The sequence below is a fragment of the Jaculus jaculus genome, chromosome 15, assembly GCF_020740685.1.
Source record: "Jaculus jaculus isolate mJacJac1 chromosome 15, mJacJac1.mat.Y.cur, whole genome shotgun sequence".
Lineage (NCBI taxonomy): Eukaryota > Metazoa > Chordata > Mammalia > Rodentia > Dipodidae > Jaculus > Jaculus jaculus.
The window spans coordinates 66353132-66370289 of NC_059116.1; the positions used below are offsets into that span (position 1 = coordinate 66353132).

The 17158-nt window shown below is 46.8% G+C and overlaps 1 protein-coding gene across 5 annotated transcripts in view; it reads left to right on the plus strand.

Annotated features, from left to right (window-relative positions):
• The window catches only part of Frmd4a (FERM domain containing 4A), a 705918-nt gene that overhangs the window by 548637 nt on the left and 140123 nt on the right, over positions 1 to 17158 (plus strand). For all 5 annotated transcript variants that reach the window (XM_045135267.1, XM_045135268.1, XM_045135271.1 and 2 more), the window contains 2 exons: positions 1618 to 1710; positions 16463 to 16547. In XM_045135267.1, coding sequence (XP_044991202.1) covers positions 1618 to 1710; positions 16463 to 16547 — 178 coding nt within the window. The remainder of the gene's footprint in view (positions 1 to 1617; positions 1711 to 16462; positions 16548 to 17158) is intronic.

The window sequence follows — 17158 nt, forward strand, 5'->3', positions numbered from 1 at the left end:
AGAGTTTTCGTAAGTGGAATCAAGCTATCTGCACACTTGTTAAAATCTGGCTTCTTTCAGCACAATGCAGTTGAGGTTTGTCCACATAGCTGAGCATAGCCATGGTTCACTCTTGTTACTGCTGTACTGTACTCTGCTGTGAGCACAGGCTACCTGCCCTTTCCCCTGCCAGCCAGCACTGGGGTTGTTTTAAATTGGGGGCCGGAAAGATGGCTTAGTGGTTAAAGTGCTTGTCTGTGAAGCCTGAGGACTGTGTTTGACTCCCCAGATCCCACGTAAGCCAGACGCCCAAGGTGACACATGTCCAAGGTCATGCATGTGCACAAGGTGGCACCTGCGTCAGGAGTTTGATTATGGCTGGATGCTCTGGCATGCCAATTCTCTCTCTCTTGCTAATAAAAAAGGCCAGTCTATTGGGCTTGCCTCAAAAAGAAAAGGGAAGAAAGAAAGAAGGAAGGAAGGAAGACAGAAAGAAAGAAAGAGAGAGAGAAAGAAAGAGAGAGAGAGAAAGAGAGAGAGAAAAAGAAAGAAAGGAAGAAAGAAAGAAAGAAAGAAAGAAAGAAAGAAAGAAAGAAAGAAAGAAGGAAGGAAAGAAAGAAGGAAGGAAGGAAAGGAAGGTAGGAAGGAAGGAAGGAAGGAAGGAAGGAAGGAAGGAAGGAAGGAAGGAAGGAAGGAAGGAAGGAAGGAAGGAAGGAAGAAAGAGAAAGAAAGAGACAACAAAAAAAAAAAAAGGAAAGAAGTTGTATTTCAGCAGCTAGGGAAGTAGCTCAGCCCAGAACCCATACCTAAGAAACCCAGATATGGTGATGCGCACTTGTAATCCCAGCACTGGGGAGGCAGAGACAGGTGGATCCCTGGGGCTTGTTGGTCATCCATTCTAGCCCACTAGGAGAAGTCTAGGCCAGTGACAGGTCCTGTCTCAAAAGAGGTGGATGCTACTGGGTGTGGTGGCACATGCCTTTAATCCCAGCACTTGGGAGGTAAGAGGATCGCCATGAGTTCGAGATCACCCTGAGACTACATAGTGAATTCCAGGTCAGCCTGAGCTAGAGTGAGACCCTACCTCGAAAAACCAAAAGAAAAAAAGAGATGGATGCTGTTTGCAAAGCAATACATGCAATAATCTGGCCTCCACACACACACACATGCACACATGTGCGTGCCCACAAACACACATGCCTGCACACGCATGGTGTCCCTGCACAGACACATAAACAAAAGTAACAAAGAAACGGTGGCTCGTGGTTCACACCACTTGCTTCAGGAAAGATGTTGTGAGGATGGTTAGGTGTATGTGAAGAATGTTCTGAGTCTCCCCAGAAAAAACACAGCCAGGAGAAGTGGGGTGGGGGTGGAGACCAAGAGGGAGACCTGCGGCTGTGGGGAAAGCGTCGTGGCTCTCACTGCCTTGATTTCAGGAGCTCCAGTCCCTCCCCCACTTCCCTCTCACGCCACACGGCATCTTCCTTTTGCATATTGTCCCCCAGATAACTGTTTGGAGTCCCTTCAATACACAAAGGCTTCCTATACCCCAACCCAGCCCATTCTGCTCCACAGGGATCCCAACTACCACAGCAAAAGTCAAGGTCCTAACCAGTCTGTCACTTTTTTCTTCAGGGGACACTTAAACTGGCTTCAGCTAGATCGAAGAGTGTTGGAACACGACTTCCCCAAAAAATCAGGACCTGTGGTTTTGTACTTTTGTGTCAGGTATGTACACCTGGGATTCTTTTTGTTGGTGTTGTTAACCATAGGGCTATATTCCTTTATATAGGGATATTTTAAATGAGTGATATTAAAGTGCTTCTTAGCTTGCTCCTCAACTGCCCGTGCTGATTCTCCCCTCTGAATTTCCTCAAGCATGCCGGTGCGCTTTGTAAAGGTCAGTGCTCAGAATTGGACCCAGTCCTCCCAAGATGATCTACTGACCTGCAAGGAAGGTGGGGATCTCAGATTCTCCCTTCGGCTTTATTATTTTGTCAGAAAAGTCTGGGAGAAGGATGTAACTCCAAAGAAAGGAAGATCAAATTTTTCTTGGCTTCTTAGGGGTGGGTATTGTAGTATTGTTATATCTCTAGCTAACGTACGGAAACTCGGGTTGTAAGTGTGCAAGGCATGCTAGTATGCACTGGCACATATGATTACACACCTGTCCTAAAGGGCAATGAAGATAAAACTTTTGATGGGTTTTGGCGGGACCAGCAGGCATGGGAAGGGTTATGCATTTCAAAGCAAACTGAGTCTTTTTCTCCTAATACATGTGCTAAATTCATCTTTGGTGGCATTTGAACCTCCAGGACAAATCTCTGTATTCTCTGCTTCTGTCACAAGTAGTATTTGAGTCTCTTGAAATGTCGATGCCTTATCGCTAATAAGACTAGTAGAAACCCAGCCACAAATCAAAGTTTTGCACATTTGCTAGCAAGACAGGAAACTGTCAAAAATACATCAGAAACAATAGGCATTTTCTGTTGACTCACCTATTCTAAGACATTGTATTTAACGATCACCTTAGGAACTATGTTTGTGACATGGTGCTTTTAAGGATAAACATTTGCCTTCTCTTCTGAAGACCGCAGGACCAATCACCTCTGTTTACAGAGGGTCTAAATCCAAATCAGAATCAAAGCAAAGGGTAGGAGCCCTCAGACCCAGCAGTTCTTGTCTCTGTCTATGGAGCCACTAGGCTGGCTCTTTCTGGAACCTTTGTGAACTACCACTGCAGAGGTAGTCAGGGCTGGCTGTGTTTGGCCCAGCTGGCTTCTTAAAATATGCTTGAGAATGTGTGTGTTCATGTGTGTGCGGGTGCACATGCGTGTGTGGGTACATATGCTGGCTTGTGCATGTGGAAGCAGCCAGAGGACAATCTTCAGGATTGTTTCTCAGAAAGCCTGTCCACCTGTTTTTGAAACAGCGTTTCTCGTTGGCCTAGACCTCACCTACCGAACCTGTTTCCACCTGCCCATTGCTGGAGTCATAAACACATGCTACCACGTCCAGCATTTTTACTTGCATTCTGAGCATCAAACTCGGGTCCTCATGCTTGTGAGACAAGCACTTTACCAACAGCCTTTTTCCAGCCCAGGCCCTGCTCTTTGCATTTTTTTCTCTTTTTTAGGGGAGGGTGTTATTTTTCTTTCTTTATTTGCAGGGAGAGAGAGGCAGGGGGAAAAGAGTGGATGCACCAGGGCTTCTTGCCACTGCAAATGAACTCCAGGTCCATGCCCCATTTTGTAAACTGGCTTCACATGGGTACTGGGGGAATTGAACCTGGGTGGTCTGATAAACTATTTGCAAATAATTTTTCCCTAAAGAACAGGGTCAGAATTGCAGTGCTTAACATGGCTACTTAGACTCTACAAACAGCATTCTGAGAATCTCAAGTAAGAGCCTAAAAAGGTGCATTTAACAGGCTAGAGTGTATGACTTTACCTCAGCTGGCAGAGTAAATTTCAACTCGCAGTTAATGCCTTTTTGATTTGCTTAACAGCTGTGGAGATATCAGAGCTAATCTCAGCCACTTCCATTACTGACGGGAATGATTTCAATACCATATTCTCTTTAATGGTGTCTCCAGTTTCTCAGATGAATGGAGAAATAACCTTATAAAGTCAAGTCTAACAATGCCTGCGGAGGGGAAGGTGATATCCAGAGAGACTCAAGTCGAGTGGAAGCAGTTCATTACCCTGAGATCCCAGTCCAAGGAGTACACTTGACCATGTGTCAGGTTCCCGCTCCTTCCTCTTCTTGTCTTTTAACGTGAGGTATTGGCTGTGTTAAGGATCATGCAGACACATTTCAATGTGTGGACAATTCTTAACATGTGTGTAAACATCTACAATCTGTTTATTGTGATCCTTTTCTTAACTTTTTTTAATCTTTATTTATTTGAGAAAGAGAGAGGCAAATGGAGAGAGAGAGAGAATGGGCATGCCAGGGCCTCTAGCCACTGCAAACAAACTCCAGATGCATGCACCACCTTGTGCATCTGGCATACGTGAGTCCTGGAGAATTGAACCTGGGTCCTTTGGCTTTGCAGAAAAGTGCCTTAAATGCTAAGTCATCTCTCTAGCCCTCGTGATTCTTTGTTCATTAATTATGCCAACAATTTTCCAGCTTCAAATCTAGATGCAAATTTTGTCTATGAGAATATTCTGGTACCAATATCGTCAATTGCTAATGAGCTGTTACATGAGTCCCACCCACTCTCAATTTAATTCCATATAACTACACATTCAAATTGTCACTCTTTCACAACAAATTGACACAATTATTAGAAAAGCAAATTGGCAGATAGAAACCCAGTTTACAGAAGACACACAATTCTGACAGGACAAAAACTAAGGAACAATTTTACCAAATCACAACATGGAAATTAAATTAAAAGTACTCAAGACCTATTGAATTAAAAATGTTTTGAGACTAAGTGCAACCATAACTCCAAATTACCATTGAGGGTGTGTGGTATTACAGAATATAATACTGACCTCCCACCTACAGAATGGTCAGTCGACTGCCAATACAGTCAAAGCCATCTACAAAACCTCAGTATATTTTTGTTTTGTTTTGTTTCTTTGGTTTTCCGAGATAGGGTCTCACTCTAGCCCAGGCTGACCTGGAATTCACTATGGAGTCTCAGGGTGGCTTCGAACTCACAGTGGTCCTCCTACCTCTGCCACCCAAGTGCTGTGATTAAAGGCATGCGCTGCCACACCCAGAAAAACCCACTACCTTTGTATTGAACTAGAAATAACCAGTGAATAAGCTCATCTCTGGAAAATGTCATCTATGGGTCTGGGGTGATGGCTGAGTGGGTAAAGTGCTTGCCGTGCATGTATGAGTTCAGGTCCGTAGCACCCACAAAAGCCCAGGAGCAGTGATAGGTGTCTGCAACCCAGCTAGTCTGGTGCATCAATTCTCTGCTGCTCTTCCCAGACCTCTCCACCTGCCCTATCTTCCTTGTTTCCAGACCCCAGGTCCTCTTTCCTGTCACTTTAGCAAGGCTGTGGCCTTCCCAGGTGGCTGTTGTCCTAGTGGTAGCCAGAGAAGCCTGGCCCCTTCACTGACCTGCGTTACACGTTTCAGCTTGCTGAGCAGCACCCTAATAAAACCCCAACCCCCAAATCACTAGTTTTCTTCAAAGGAGAAGGAAGATTCTGCATTTGGACCTTGATGTTTGGTCTGAGAATTTTCTGTGTGCACTTTGGGGCTTGTTGTGGTCAGCTCCACGCTGCTGGGGTGAACCTTTAAACCAAGCACAGTTTATGGGAGGCAGGGATTCATTTTAAACTTACAGATCCAAGGGGAAGTTCCAGCAATGGCCAGAGAAGCTGCTCCCATCTCTCCAAGCAGAGAGCAACACCCAGACTGCCCTTAACACCCAAAAGCCCAAAGCAGCAAGCATGAATAGGCAGCGAAACCACGGGGGGCCCCACCAGAGCTCAGACTGCTCTGCATACCTTCGGGCAGGAAATCAGATTCGCCCCCAAACACACCTTTGAGCTGGACTTCAGGATCCACCCCCAGGAACACCTCCTCCAGCCAGGTGAATGGAGGTGCAAGTTTTAATCAAGCACCTGTCTGCGTCTATGGCGGACATGCATTCAAGATGTCCATGGTCTATTTTCTCCAATGGAATCAAAGCGCCACACTCGAGCACCTATCCTGTCCTAGCCGAGGGTTTCCCTGGGCCCGTGCCGGCCCTGTAAGTGACAACATGGGACTCTGAGCTCCCGCACTGAGTCACCACTCCTTACACATCCACACCGTGGTGCACCCAGTGCAAATGTGACCAAGGTACAGCGGGCCTTTGTGGCAACGCAGAAGAGAACCGCCTGATAAAATAGGCCCTAAGGCCCGGGGGTAGGGCGGCCTCATTGCCATGGTGTCACTAGGTGTATCAGTTTGAGCTGCTGTCCCTGGGTGGACTGCTCTTTGGCATTGCTATTTCTTCACTGTGGTTCATATTCAAAACATCAATGAGAGTCATGGCCTAGTAATCACCTGCATTCAATATCTTAGTAAACTAAGACCTAAATACGTGAGTGAATACGGACTTGAATGCATGGGATTCTGTCCCATCTTCTCAGCTCATACAAGCCCTTCCTAATGAGTTATCTCCTCAGGAGTAGGCCTGCAGCTGGACCTTTTAAGAAGGGCAGGAAGAGGGCTGGAGAGATGGCTTTAGCGGTTAAGCGCTTGCCTGTGAAGCCTAAGGACCACAGTTCGAGGCTCGGTTCCCCAGGTCCCACGTTAGCCAGATGCACAAGGGGGCGCACGCGTCTGGAGTTCGTTTGCAGAGGCTGGAAGCCCTGGCGCGCCCATCCTCTCTCTCTCTCCCTCTATCTGTCTTTCTCTCTGTGTCTGTCGCTCTCAAATAAATAAATAAAAATTAAAAAAAAAAAGAAGAAGGGCAGGAAGAGAGACTCAGTGATGTACAATCTCGTCAGGCAGGAACCTGGAGCATCCTGGTCCCTCCAACTCCTCATCTATCAGATCACTGGCAGTGATGATAGGAGGTTCCAAGTCTTAATAATACCTGAAACGGATAAGAAAACAGAGAAAGAAAAACTATACATTTTTAGTAAACATGTATCCACTCCAGTAATCTCCTTTGTTCATGTGGGTGTGATTTCAAGAATCTCCATGAAGGCTTGGCGTGGTGGGGAGCACCTGTAATTCCAGCACTTGGGTAGTGGAGGCCGGAGAGTCGGGAGTTCTAGGCTGGCCTCAGCTATGTAGTGACTTGAGTCCAGCCTGAGCTGCATGAGACCCTACTTCAAAACACCAAGGACCGTAGTGAGTGCCAGAAACTGCAGCTAATACCAAGCTGTATACTCACTGGGTTTTCCCACACATGACACTGCTCTGGCTTGAATCTGAAACATTCCCCCACCAGCTCATGCAGTCTGGTGCATGCCCGTGACCAACCTACCTCAAGTACTTCAGGCAATTCTGCCAGGTACCCCTGCTCTAGGACTCCGTTTCCCCGTGATGATTTTACCACTTGCTGCAGACTCCAAACCCGACATTCAAACCCAAATGCCAGTAAGATGGTGTCACTTGTGACTTTATAGAAAAAACAAACAGAAGCGAGCATGAGTATACTCCGTGAGCCTCCGTCTTTCCCACACTCTTAACTGTGTCTGTGCTCGTCTTTGTGAACTCCTGGATCATCTGCTGCACACTGTGTGTGTGTGTGTGTGTGTGTGTGTGTGTGTGTGTGTGTGTGTGCATACACTCCAGAAAAGTATTATCTCATCATTCAGTGCTAACAAAACCACCTATTCCTTCTACCACCTCAACGTTTGCCCTCTCAAGTCTTCTCTCTCTCTCTCTCTCTCTCTCTCTCTCTCTCTGCCTCTCTCTTTTTTCTCTCAAGCTCTGTCGGTAAGAGTTTCTCTGCTTGCTACCTTCTCTTTCCACATCTGCCTCCTTCCTCAGTTTGTGGCCATCCAGCCCTGGTCCCAGCACACTTGGGGCCACAGCCCCAGATTCCATAGTCCCTCTCTCTTTAACACTCCCCTACCATGGCCCCTTGTCGCTCTGGCCCCCAGTGACCCTGCTTGCCTTTGCAGGTTCCTGGGAAATCTGGTGTCATGCTGTCCTGGTCAATCAATTTGTCCCTCTGTCCTGGCTCTGCTATAGGTTTCCTTCCTTTGCCCGGGTCCTTGTCCACTGGCACCCGTGAGGTCCCATCTTGCTTGCCTTCTTTCCGCTGCTCTCCAGCATGTGAATTCACCCCCGCCCATGGTGCCAATGCCCTCTTTGTACTGGAGACTCCATCCTCAACTCCCAGTCCTGACCTCTGACCCCATCTCCAGGTCCTTGGCTACTAGACTTGTGTGCTCAAATGCAGTCTCGATCCAACAATGTCATTCCTTTTCTATCGTGACAAACTCCACTTTCAATGGCAATCTGTTTTCTCTGTGACTAGAATTAACACCCATATGTCCCGCCAAGCCTGAATATTAAGTATCAACCTTGACAGGACCTGCTTTGTCCCACCTGTCCCCTTCTTTGCCCTCACTACCTGCTGTTATTTCTGCATCGGAGATTGTCCCTGTGTCCATTCTCCATGCACATGCATTGCTGTAATTCAAGGCTTCATAAGCCCCTCACAGACCTGACGCCTCTCGGTTCATCGCCACCTCTGACCTTGTCCCCATTTGCCTCTCCCTGTGTACTGCTACTGAACACCATTCGAAAATTCTCATCTAGGCTGGAGAGATGACTTAGTGGTTAAGGCACATGCCTGTGAAGCCTAAGGACCCAGGTTCAATTCCCCAGGTGGCACGTTAGCCAGATGCACAAGGGGGCGCATGTGTCTGGAGTTCATTTGCTGTGGCTGGAGGCCCTGGTGTGCCCATTCTCTCGGTGTCTCTTTCTCCCTTTTTCTCGGTCTGTAGTAAATAAAAAAATAAATCTTAAAAGAAAAGAAAATTCTCATCTGCTCTTGGCCCATGGCTTTTTCAGGCCTCTTAGTACCCTTAGGAAAAGAAAACCCCCTTAGCATGTCCTGGGCGATCTGACCGCTGCTTGCGGGTTTGGCCTCAGCTCACACCACTCCCCTGTATCAGCAGTGATCAAAATGTGACTGAAAGCCCACTGACCACAGCCTCTGTTCTGTGATGCAAGCTGTAGAAATCCGAGAGGAGAGCCGGGCGTGGTGGCACACGCCTTTAATCCCAGCACTCAGGAGGCAGAGGTAGGAGGATCACCATGAGTTCGAGGCCAGCCTGAGACTATATAGTGAATTCCAGCTCAGCCTGGGCTAGAGTGAGACCCTGCCAAATAAATAAATAAATTAAATAAATAAATAAAATAAAAGACAAGAAATCTGAGCAGAATACCAAGAACTAGGTCAAGAAAAAAAAAAAAATGGGAAGAAAATATAGCCACACACACCCAAGAAAGTCTATGCATTTTGGTAGGCACAAGTTTGTCCTAGGAATGGTTCCTTTATATCAAAGCCAGTTTTTGAATTGTGTATTCAGTCTAGTGACCCTGTAGCATCGGTGATCTTCACTGTTTATAAGAGAATAAACAGAGATTAGATTTGTCTCCTCAAACTGCGCTGCACAAACAAAAAATTGAAATGAACAATAGAAAAAAGACAACCAGAAGATTCAGGAAGCCATTATCAGGATGACGATTTTACAGCACACAGGACCTCTTGGTTGCTGATTGAGACAGCAGTTGCTACTTCCTGTCCCTCACAAAAACAATGGCAGCATGGATCTGATGTGAGGTGCCCACTGAAACAACTTGCCACAATTCAGCTGGGACACCGGTTAAGACTTCAGCACCTTTGAAATTCTAAACATCAGAGGCACTTGGCTGAGAAATTCACAGTTTCTTATTCTCATTATTACCGCTCCTCTTTGCTATCAAAAGTCAGCATTCCCAACGTAATATTTGTGTTCACTACAAAATGAGATCACTGGTCCGTTTAATTAACACTTGCTGTAAATATTCAGTGATTCCCAAGTGCCAGGAGGTGGCTGTGAGGAGTGGGGGAGGAGCAGGGGGCTAGAAAGGACCTGGCTGATGTCATGTCTCTAGACAGAGCTCAGGCTGTTGCAATCAAAGCTTTCATGAGCTAAATGAGGGGCGAGACGCCCCTCAAGGCGGCAGAGCCTCATGAGTGTGCAGTCGACTGGGGCATGGAAACAGAGAGCACACAGTATGACCGCGTTTTCTGAGCGGGTGTGGGTGTGACATGGCTCACGGGAGTTAAGGCGCACTGGGGCAGATTTGACCCCTGCCTGGACAGTCGCTGTCTTCAGTGAGGAAGGCAGCTCTAGGATTCATCCCCGCTAAATGTGAGGAAGGTAAGATGTGCATTTTGATCAAGTATCGAAATGGGTGTTAGGGGTTCAGGAACAGCATCCTTCAACCCCAACCCCTAGGTTCATGTCTACTTCTGACCAAAGAATTGGATCAAATAATACTGCGAAGGATAACTATTAATTATTATATATAATGAGGGAAGTACAGAATGCAGGGAAGGGAAGTTAATACACCCACGTGGGCTGACAGCCCATGTGGTGGGCCTGGAAAAACCATAAAGAGAGAGTTGAGGGGGGAAGCACACAGAGCTCCTGCCGTGTGGAGGGCAGGCGGGGGTCAAGAGCCCATGTGGGAGTGGGGGTCAGCGGGGTCTCCTTCATCTCGCCCAGGTAGGCCGGGACAAGGGAGGGTCTCCAGAATCTGGTGGTTCATGAGCGATGAGCGAGCCCCAAGAGAGCTTACCCTCCCCTGGTAAAGTATTTCTTACCTTACGGTGGCAGGCCCTACCTTCTGACTCAGGTAAGCCAGAGAGCCAGCCAAGTGATCTGGGCTAGGGGCTGTCTCAGGAAGACGCCAGCCATGACACCAGCTTCTGGGGGCTGAACTTGACCCACCCCAATGTTAGGATTAGATTTAAATTCTAGGAAAGACCTCCCTCCCAAGAGGGGCCCCAGGTTGTTTGTGGAAAAACAAATCTAGGGAAGAGATAAGAAGTCAGACCATACTTTGATCTCCAGCAAAGTGGAGACTTCAAGGATACTTTCAAGGGGCCCAGTCACCCTAACTGGCTCACAAAGCTCCCTTTCAGTTTGACGAGGACACAAAAGTGTAAGGACCCATGTTTAAATCTTCATAAAGCTGTACACAGTAGGACGTACCTGTAGTCTCAGGGCTGCTGTGGTAGATGGGAGGCAGAAACAGGAGAATAATAGCTGGAAGCTTGAGAGAGACTGCTAGCTTGGTATACATGATAGAGAACAAAAGACAAAGGGGAAGGTGTGGACCAATGAATAAGCTGTTTTCCAACCTCACACATGTGCTGTGGTACATGAGTGTCTGAGTGTACACACACACACACACACACACAAATATTTTTAAATGGCGCTTATGAAAATGGCCAGTTACAAACGTTAAAATAGGGACTGGAGAGATGGTTTAGCGGTTAAGGCACTTGCCTGCAAAGTCCAAGGACCTAGGTTCGACTCCCCAGGACCCATGTAAGCCAGGTGTGCAAGGGGGCACACGCATCTGGACTTCGTTTGCAGTGACTGGAGGCCCTGGTGCGCCCATTCTCTCTCTCCCTCTCTCTATCTCTCTGTGTCTCTCTCTCTCTCCATGCCTATTTCTGTATCTCTCTCTCTCAAATAAATAAATAAAAATAAGATATTATTCAAGAAATGTTAAAATAAAAGCTGAAGAAAAAAGATAGCTTGTGACAGCTCCCATGAATGAGGCAGGCCAATTCTGTGCTCTGGAGGGCCACACAGGGAAGCACCTGGGCCGGTTAAGAAGCAGAGGGAGGGAAGGAAAATGTAAGCAGAAACCTCCACTGGGAAGGAACTGGAGACATGAGGAAGCAGGCTTGGGATCAGCTGGTTTGAAGGCTGCTTCCGAAGGACTTTGGGACACAGGGGTCTTCCTGTGTTGTGTGAGATGGAGGGCAGGGATAGTGCAAATGGAGTGTGCACAGGTCAATAGAGGTGTCTGGAGTGCACGTGGGAGTCACACTCAGTGACAAGCCTCCTAGCTCTAGGGCGGGGGCGGGGGGGTCCCTCCAGCGCCTGCGCGGCCTCGGGCATTCAGGCACTTGGAAGCCATGGTTCATATGGAGCAGACTTGGAATCTGCCCATGCATGACCCTTACCGGATTCATTTCCCTGGGTTTACGGAGAGACCCAGAAACTTCTTTGTGAGTGTGGCCATTGGCCCTTCCCCATGCCGGCAGTTAAAGAAGCGCAACAGCGCCACCTGCTGCCAAAGAGGACCACGACTGACCCAGATGCTCACGAAAGTTGAACCCAATTCTTTAAAAATATACGGAAATTGGAACGCTGCGGAGGAGATGCGCGTGGCCCCTGCGCGAGGACACAGGCAAATTCGTGAAGCGTTCCATCTTGGACGGGAAGAGAGCATCTCCGCTTGGCATGCAAGCCACCAGCGCTCCCGGTTCCCCAGGTCTCTTCACCTTGGTGTGAATGGAGACTTCTCGGTCTGGTTTTTTTTTAACCCAGACATTTTCACGGTTTCCTGCTGCGGGTGGCAAGTTAAGGATATCCATGGTTGCGAGCAGAAACGTGGCGGGCAGGAAGCTCCCTGGGCTTTCTAGGCTGTTGTCTTAGTGATAAAGGTTAACAGGAAACCTCTTTCCAATTTCGTTCAAGAGGAGGGGAGGTTTTGTCTTCATCCCTGGAAAAGGCGTGTTCCCATCACCTCCCCTACCCCTCGTGCCAGGCGGCAAAGACCCTGGTGAAAGCGGATGCCCTTGCCAGAAATGACTCAGGACTCGGTGGAGGGGAAGAGCAAAGTGTTAGGTTTTCTTAAAATACCACTCAGGGGAACATTTGGACCGAGAGGGGCTGAGGGCGGGGGGCACACGGGTTTTCACCCTTCATTATCATGAGCTCAAACAAATGGAAGAAAGGCATTCGGCTTGCTTTGAAAATGAAGCTATTTCACACTCCTAATTACTTAAGGCGTCTGTCAGCTTCAGGCCACTGCGAATATCCCGGTATCAGAATGATGAGCCGGTCAGGGGCTTTGTTTTAGTTTGCATGTTGCCAGTGAGAGAGACAGGCGGGAGTGGGTAATGCATGGCAGGCTGTGTGGCATAGGAGACCACACACCTGGAATTTTATGACGTGGTACGTGTCATTTATATTCCTTTGCCCTCCTTTTGGCCCTTATCACCCTTTTTACTGTTGTTAGGGTTTGAGTCTTTTTAAAACATTACTTACTTATTTATTTATTTAAAAGAAAGAAAGGAGGAAGGAAGGAAAAGGAGGGAGACAGAGAGAGTATCAGGTGCACCAGCTCCTCCAGCCACTGCAAATGAACACTAAATCTACGTGTCACTTTGTGCATCTGCCTTTACTGGGGAATCAAACCCAGGCCATCAGGTGTCACAGCAATTGTCTTACTTGCTGAGCCATCTCTCCAGCCCGGGGGTTTCAGTGTTTAAGGCCCCCTGTAGACTCATGCATTTGAACACTTGGTTCTTAGCTGACGGTGCTGTTTGGGGGAGGCTGGGAATCCTTTAGGCTGCGGAGACTTGTTTAAAGAATTGCATTGCTGGAGGCAAGCCTTGAAGGATATATGCATGGTCGGTCCAGCCCAAGCTCCCGCTTCCTGATCCACCCACCAGCACGGGAACTAGGCAGGCTACAAGTCCCCAGACCACAGATAGAACTGCCCCCGCCCCCTCGTCCCATGCCTTCCCACCGCCAGCCAATGTCTCATGAAACCATGAGCCAAAATAAGTCCTCCCTCCCTTAAATCATTTCTGTCAGGTACTCTGTCACAGCAATGAGCAAAGGAATAATGTACCTGCTCAATAAGAACTCCGAGCAGTAACGGAGAAAAGTTTAAAACCAAAGCCTACACCACTGATTCTACGTCCCTGTTTGTGCCAGGCACTGATCTAGTGCTTGGGGCACAAAGTGAGTTAGATGCAGTCCCAGGCCACCAAGAGCTGGTGGCCTAGTGGGAAGGCACCCTAGCAACAATGAGAAGATGGCTCATCTGTGGACAATACAGTAAGCAGAATGTGCCGGGCATGGTGGTGCGTGTCTTTAATCCCAGCGCTTGGAAGGTGGAGGTAGGAGGATCGCTGTGAGTTCAAGGCCACCCTGAGACTACACAGTGAATTTCAGGTCAGCCTAGGCTAGAGTGCGACCCTACACCCTCCCCCCCCCCCAAAAAAAAAGAATGTCTTTAATCCCAGCATTCAGGAGGCAGAGGTGGGAGGATGCTTTGAGTTCCAAAACAGCCCTTGGGACTACATAATGGATTCCAGGTCAGCCTAGGCTAGAGCGACACCCTACCTTGAAAAACCAACCAAACAAACAAACAGCAGAATGTCCCAGGAGCACAAGAAGGTGATCAGGGGCTTGAAATGCCTCTTCAAGGCAGGAAGAGTAAGGAGTCATGCGAGGTGTGCGGGTGGCTTGAACACGGAGACAAGGTCACATGGACAACTTGCCAAGTGCTTTCTAAGCTGTCAGGTGTGGAGTCTGATGCTCCACCCAGCATCCATTACCCTACTGTCTCCACCTCTCACTGTTCAAGCAAAGAGGCTGCCTCACTTGTTCCCAGAGCCAGGACATTCAGAGTCCTCCTGAGGCTACCAGTGGCCTTTCTGCTATAATAACAATTTTGAGCCTGAATTGGTAATGTCTAAAATAGCTTAATTTTCGAGCCATTCCACATGTCTTTATCCCCTTTATTTCCCTCCTTATCCATTCCTCTGTTTTCCTTCTTTCACCCACCCTTCCTTCCGTTCTCCCCTCTGCTTCCTTCCTTCCTCCCTCCTTTCCTTCCTTCCTTCTGTCCTTCCTTCATTCAGTTTATTTTGATGTTAACTACTACCCCTTCCCAAAGGCTCTTAGTAAATGACACAGGTTTTGGTTTTAAATTCAAATCAAATTTAACATGCTTTGCTTTGAAATGTAAATGCTTCCACTGAATTTCAGGTCTCCATTACTTTATTTAGTCCACGAACTAGAGAAACAACCCACCTAGCCTGGGTTGTTTGCTTTTTTTTTTTTTTTGTCTGTGTGTTGTGGGGTGTTTGTTTACAGTCTTCTAAGACAAGGTCTCATGTAGCCTAGGCTCATCTCAAACTTTTGCTATGAGAAAAAAATAAGTAGATACCCAGCTTATGGTCTTAGAATATTCTTTATTTAAGCATGGTCTGGAAATGCACCATGTTCAAAGTGCCCATGATGGACGTGGCTCAGCCGAGCTTGGAGAGGAGGGGCAGGCGGATAAGGCGATGATTTGCTCTGCTGTAGACAGACGGTCCCCATGGTGAGTCTTTTCAGTTGCTAGTAGGAGAAATTTGATCTGGCTCAACTCCAGAAGGTTTCAGAAATGGCTTTGTCTTACAGACTCAGCCATGGACAAGTGGAAGGAGACTCAGGAGAAAGAACAAGTTTGTGTAGCATGTCCCCTTTATCTTTTGATAATCCATCCTCAATTTGAAATATTCATCCTGATAGGCCTACTTGGCCGTTTTCAGTTTTGGTTTATGTCCCTTAAACTGTGCCACTGTTGGAAAAAATAAACCACAAAGCCCCAAAACCACACTAATTTTCAGATAGGTATTGGCATATGTAGCCACTTTTCTTTCTTCAGTGTGTAATTTTTTTATGTGTGGTGTTTATGTGTTTGCATATATGTAAATGCACATGTGTGTGTGCATGTCTGTGGTGGCAGAAGACAGCCTCCCAGGGTCATCCTCAGGAATTCTACCCACTTCTCTTTGAGATAGACTGAGTCTCTCATTGGCTTGGAACTACCAAGGGGCCAGACTGGCTAACTAGTGAACTTCAGGGCTCCCCAATGCTGGAGTTACAAGCGTACACTGCCATGCCTGGCTTCTCTGTGTGGCTTCTGGGGATCAAACTAAAGTCTTCATGTTTGTGAGGCAAGTGCTGGTGAAGTACTTGAGCAGCCTCCTCATCTCCTAGGGTGTGTCTTTAAAAGTTTTCCTTGTTTGTTTAGATCAATGCCAAAAAGAAAAGGCATTATTATTTGTAAGCTTTGTTATGTCTTGTATCTTACTAACTTAGTATCTTTAGAGGTAAGACTGTTATTCCAATACAAAGAAAAATGTGCGTGTTAAAACTGTATATTTTTTTTCATTTTTTTTCTAAAGACAATGCCTATTTATTTATTTATTTATGAGAGGAAGAGGCAGACAGAGAGAGAGAGAGAGAGAATGGGCATGCCAGGACCCATAGCCACGACAAACAAACTCCAGGTGCATGTACCACTTTGCACCTGGCTTATGAGGGTACTGGGGAATTGAACCTGGATCCTCAGGTGTTGCAAGTAAGCGCCTTAACTGCTAAGCCATCTCTCCAGCCCAAGACTGTATATTTTTAATATAATAAATATGACTTTGGGCTGGAGAGATGTCTTAGCTGTTAATGCACTTACCTGCGAAGACTAAAGACCTATGTTCAACTCTCCAGGTCCCATGTAAGCCAGATGCACAAGGTCACACATGCGCACAAGGCAGTGCACGTATCTGTAGTTCAATTGCAGTGGCTGGAGACCCTGGTGCACCAATTATCTCTCACTCTCTCTCTCGCTCGCTCATTAAATAAATAAATATAAATATGACTTCATTGGGTATTAAAAGAAAAAGAAGCTAAGAATCTTCCAGTTGGTGTTAGGCACTGTCTCATGTAGCTCCCATTTGCATTGCCCTAATGGTTGGCAACATGGGGCATTCATGCATCTGCGTCTTGCTTTTTGCAGAGAACTATCTGTGGCTATGCGTAATGTGTGGTTTTGCCCTCACGAAGGAAACAGGCAGAAGGCTGGTGACACCTTTTCCCTTCCTTTGTTTGGCATTGGGAATTGCAGTCCTTATCTCAAACCCTGTAGCTCAAGGGAACCGTTGATTTCCCCTTCCACTGACTCACGTGCAGTTTCTATCTTGCAGATTCTATATAGAAAGCATCTCCTACCTGAAGGACAACGCCACCATTGAACTCTTCTTCCTGAATGCCAAGTCCTGCATCTACAAGGTGGGCATGTGCTCTTCCTGTTCAGTTTCCCAGCGAGGTCAGAAAACATCGTTTGGAGCCAGGCATGGTGGCATATGTCTTTAATCCCAGTACTTGGGAGGCAGAGGTAGGAGGATCTCTATGAGTTTGAGGTCAGACTGAGACTACATAGTTAATTCCAGGTCAGCCTGGGCCAGAGTGAGACCCTTCCTTGAAAAACCAAAAAAAAAAAAAAAAAAAAAAAAAAAGAAAGAAAGAAAGAAAGAAAAAAAAAAAACATTTGAAGTGAGAAATACTAAATTATCATCACATGAGGATTTTATCTATTAGAAGCAATTTATAAATTAATGACTATAAATAAATGAGAACTGTGGGCAAGAAAAGCTACCAGCTCAACAACACGACTCCTTCCTATCCCATCACTGTTCTTAGCTCTGTGGAAATGTTCCTTAACCCTGGCTGTAAAGGTCTTTTTGAGACAAAGGGGAACCTGAATAAGTATGACAAATGAATGAACTTGCAACCAAGCACACAGCTAAATGTCTGACCATGCTCACAAGTTCTAGCAATATCGCTTTTTTTCCCCTCTCTCTTAAAAGAATGTTATGGACACTTTAAGTGGCATAACCCTT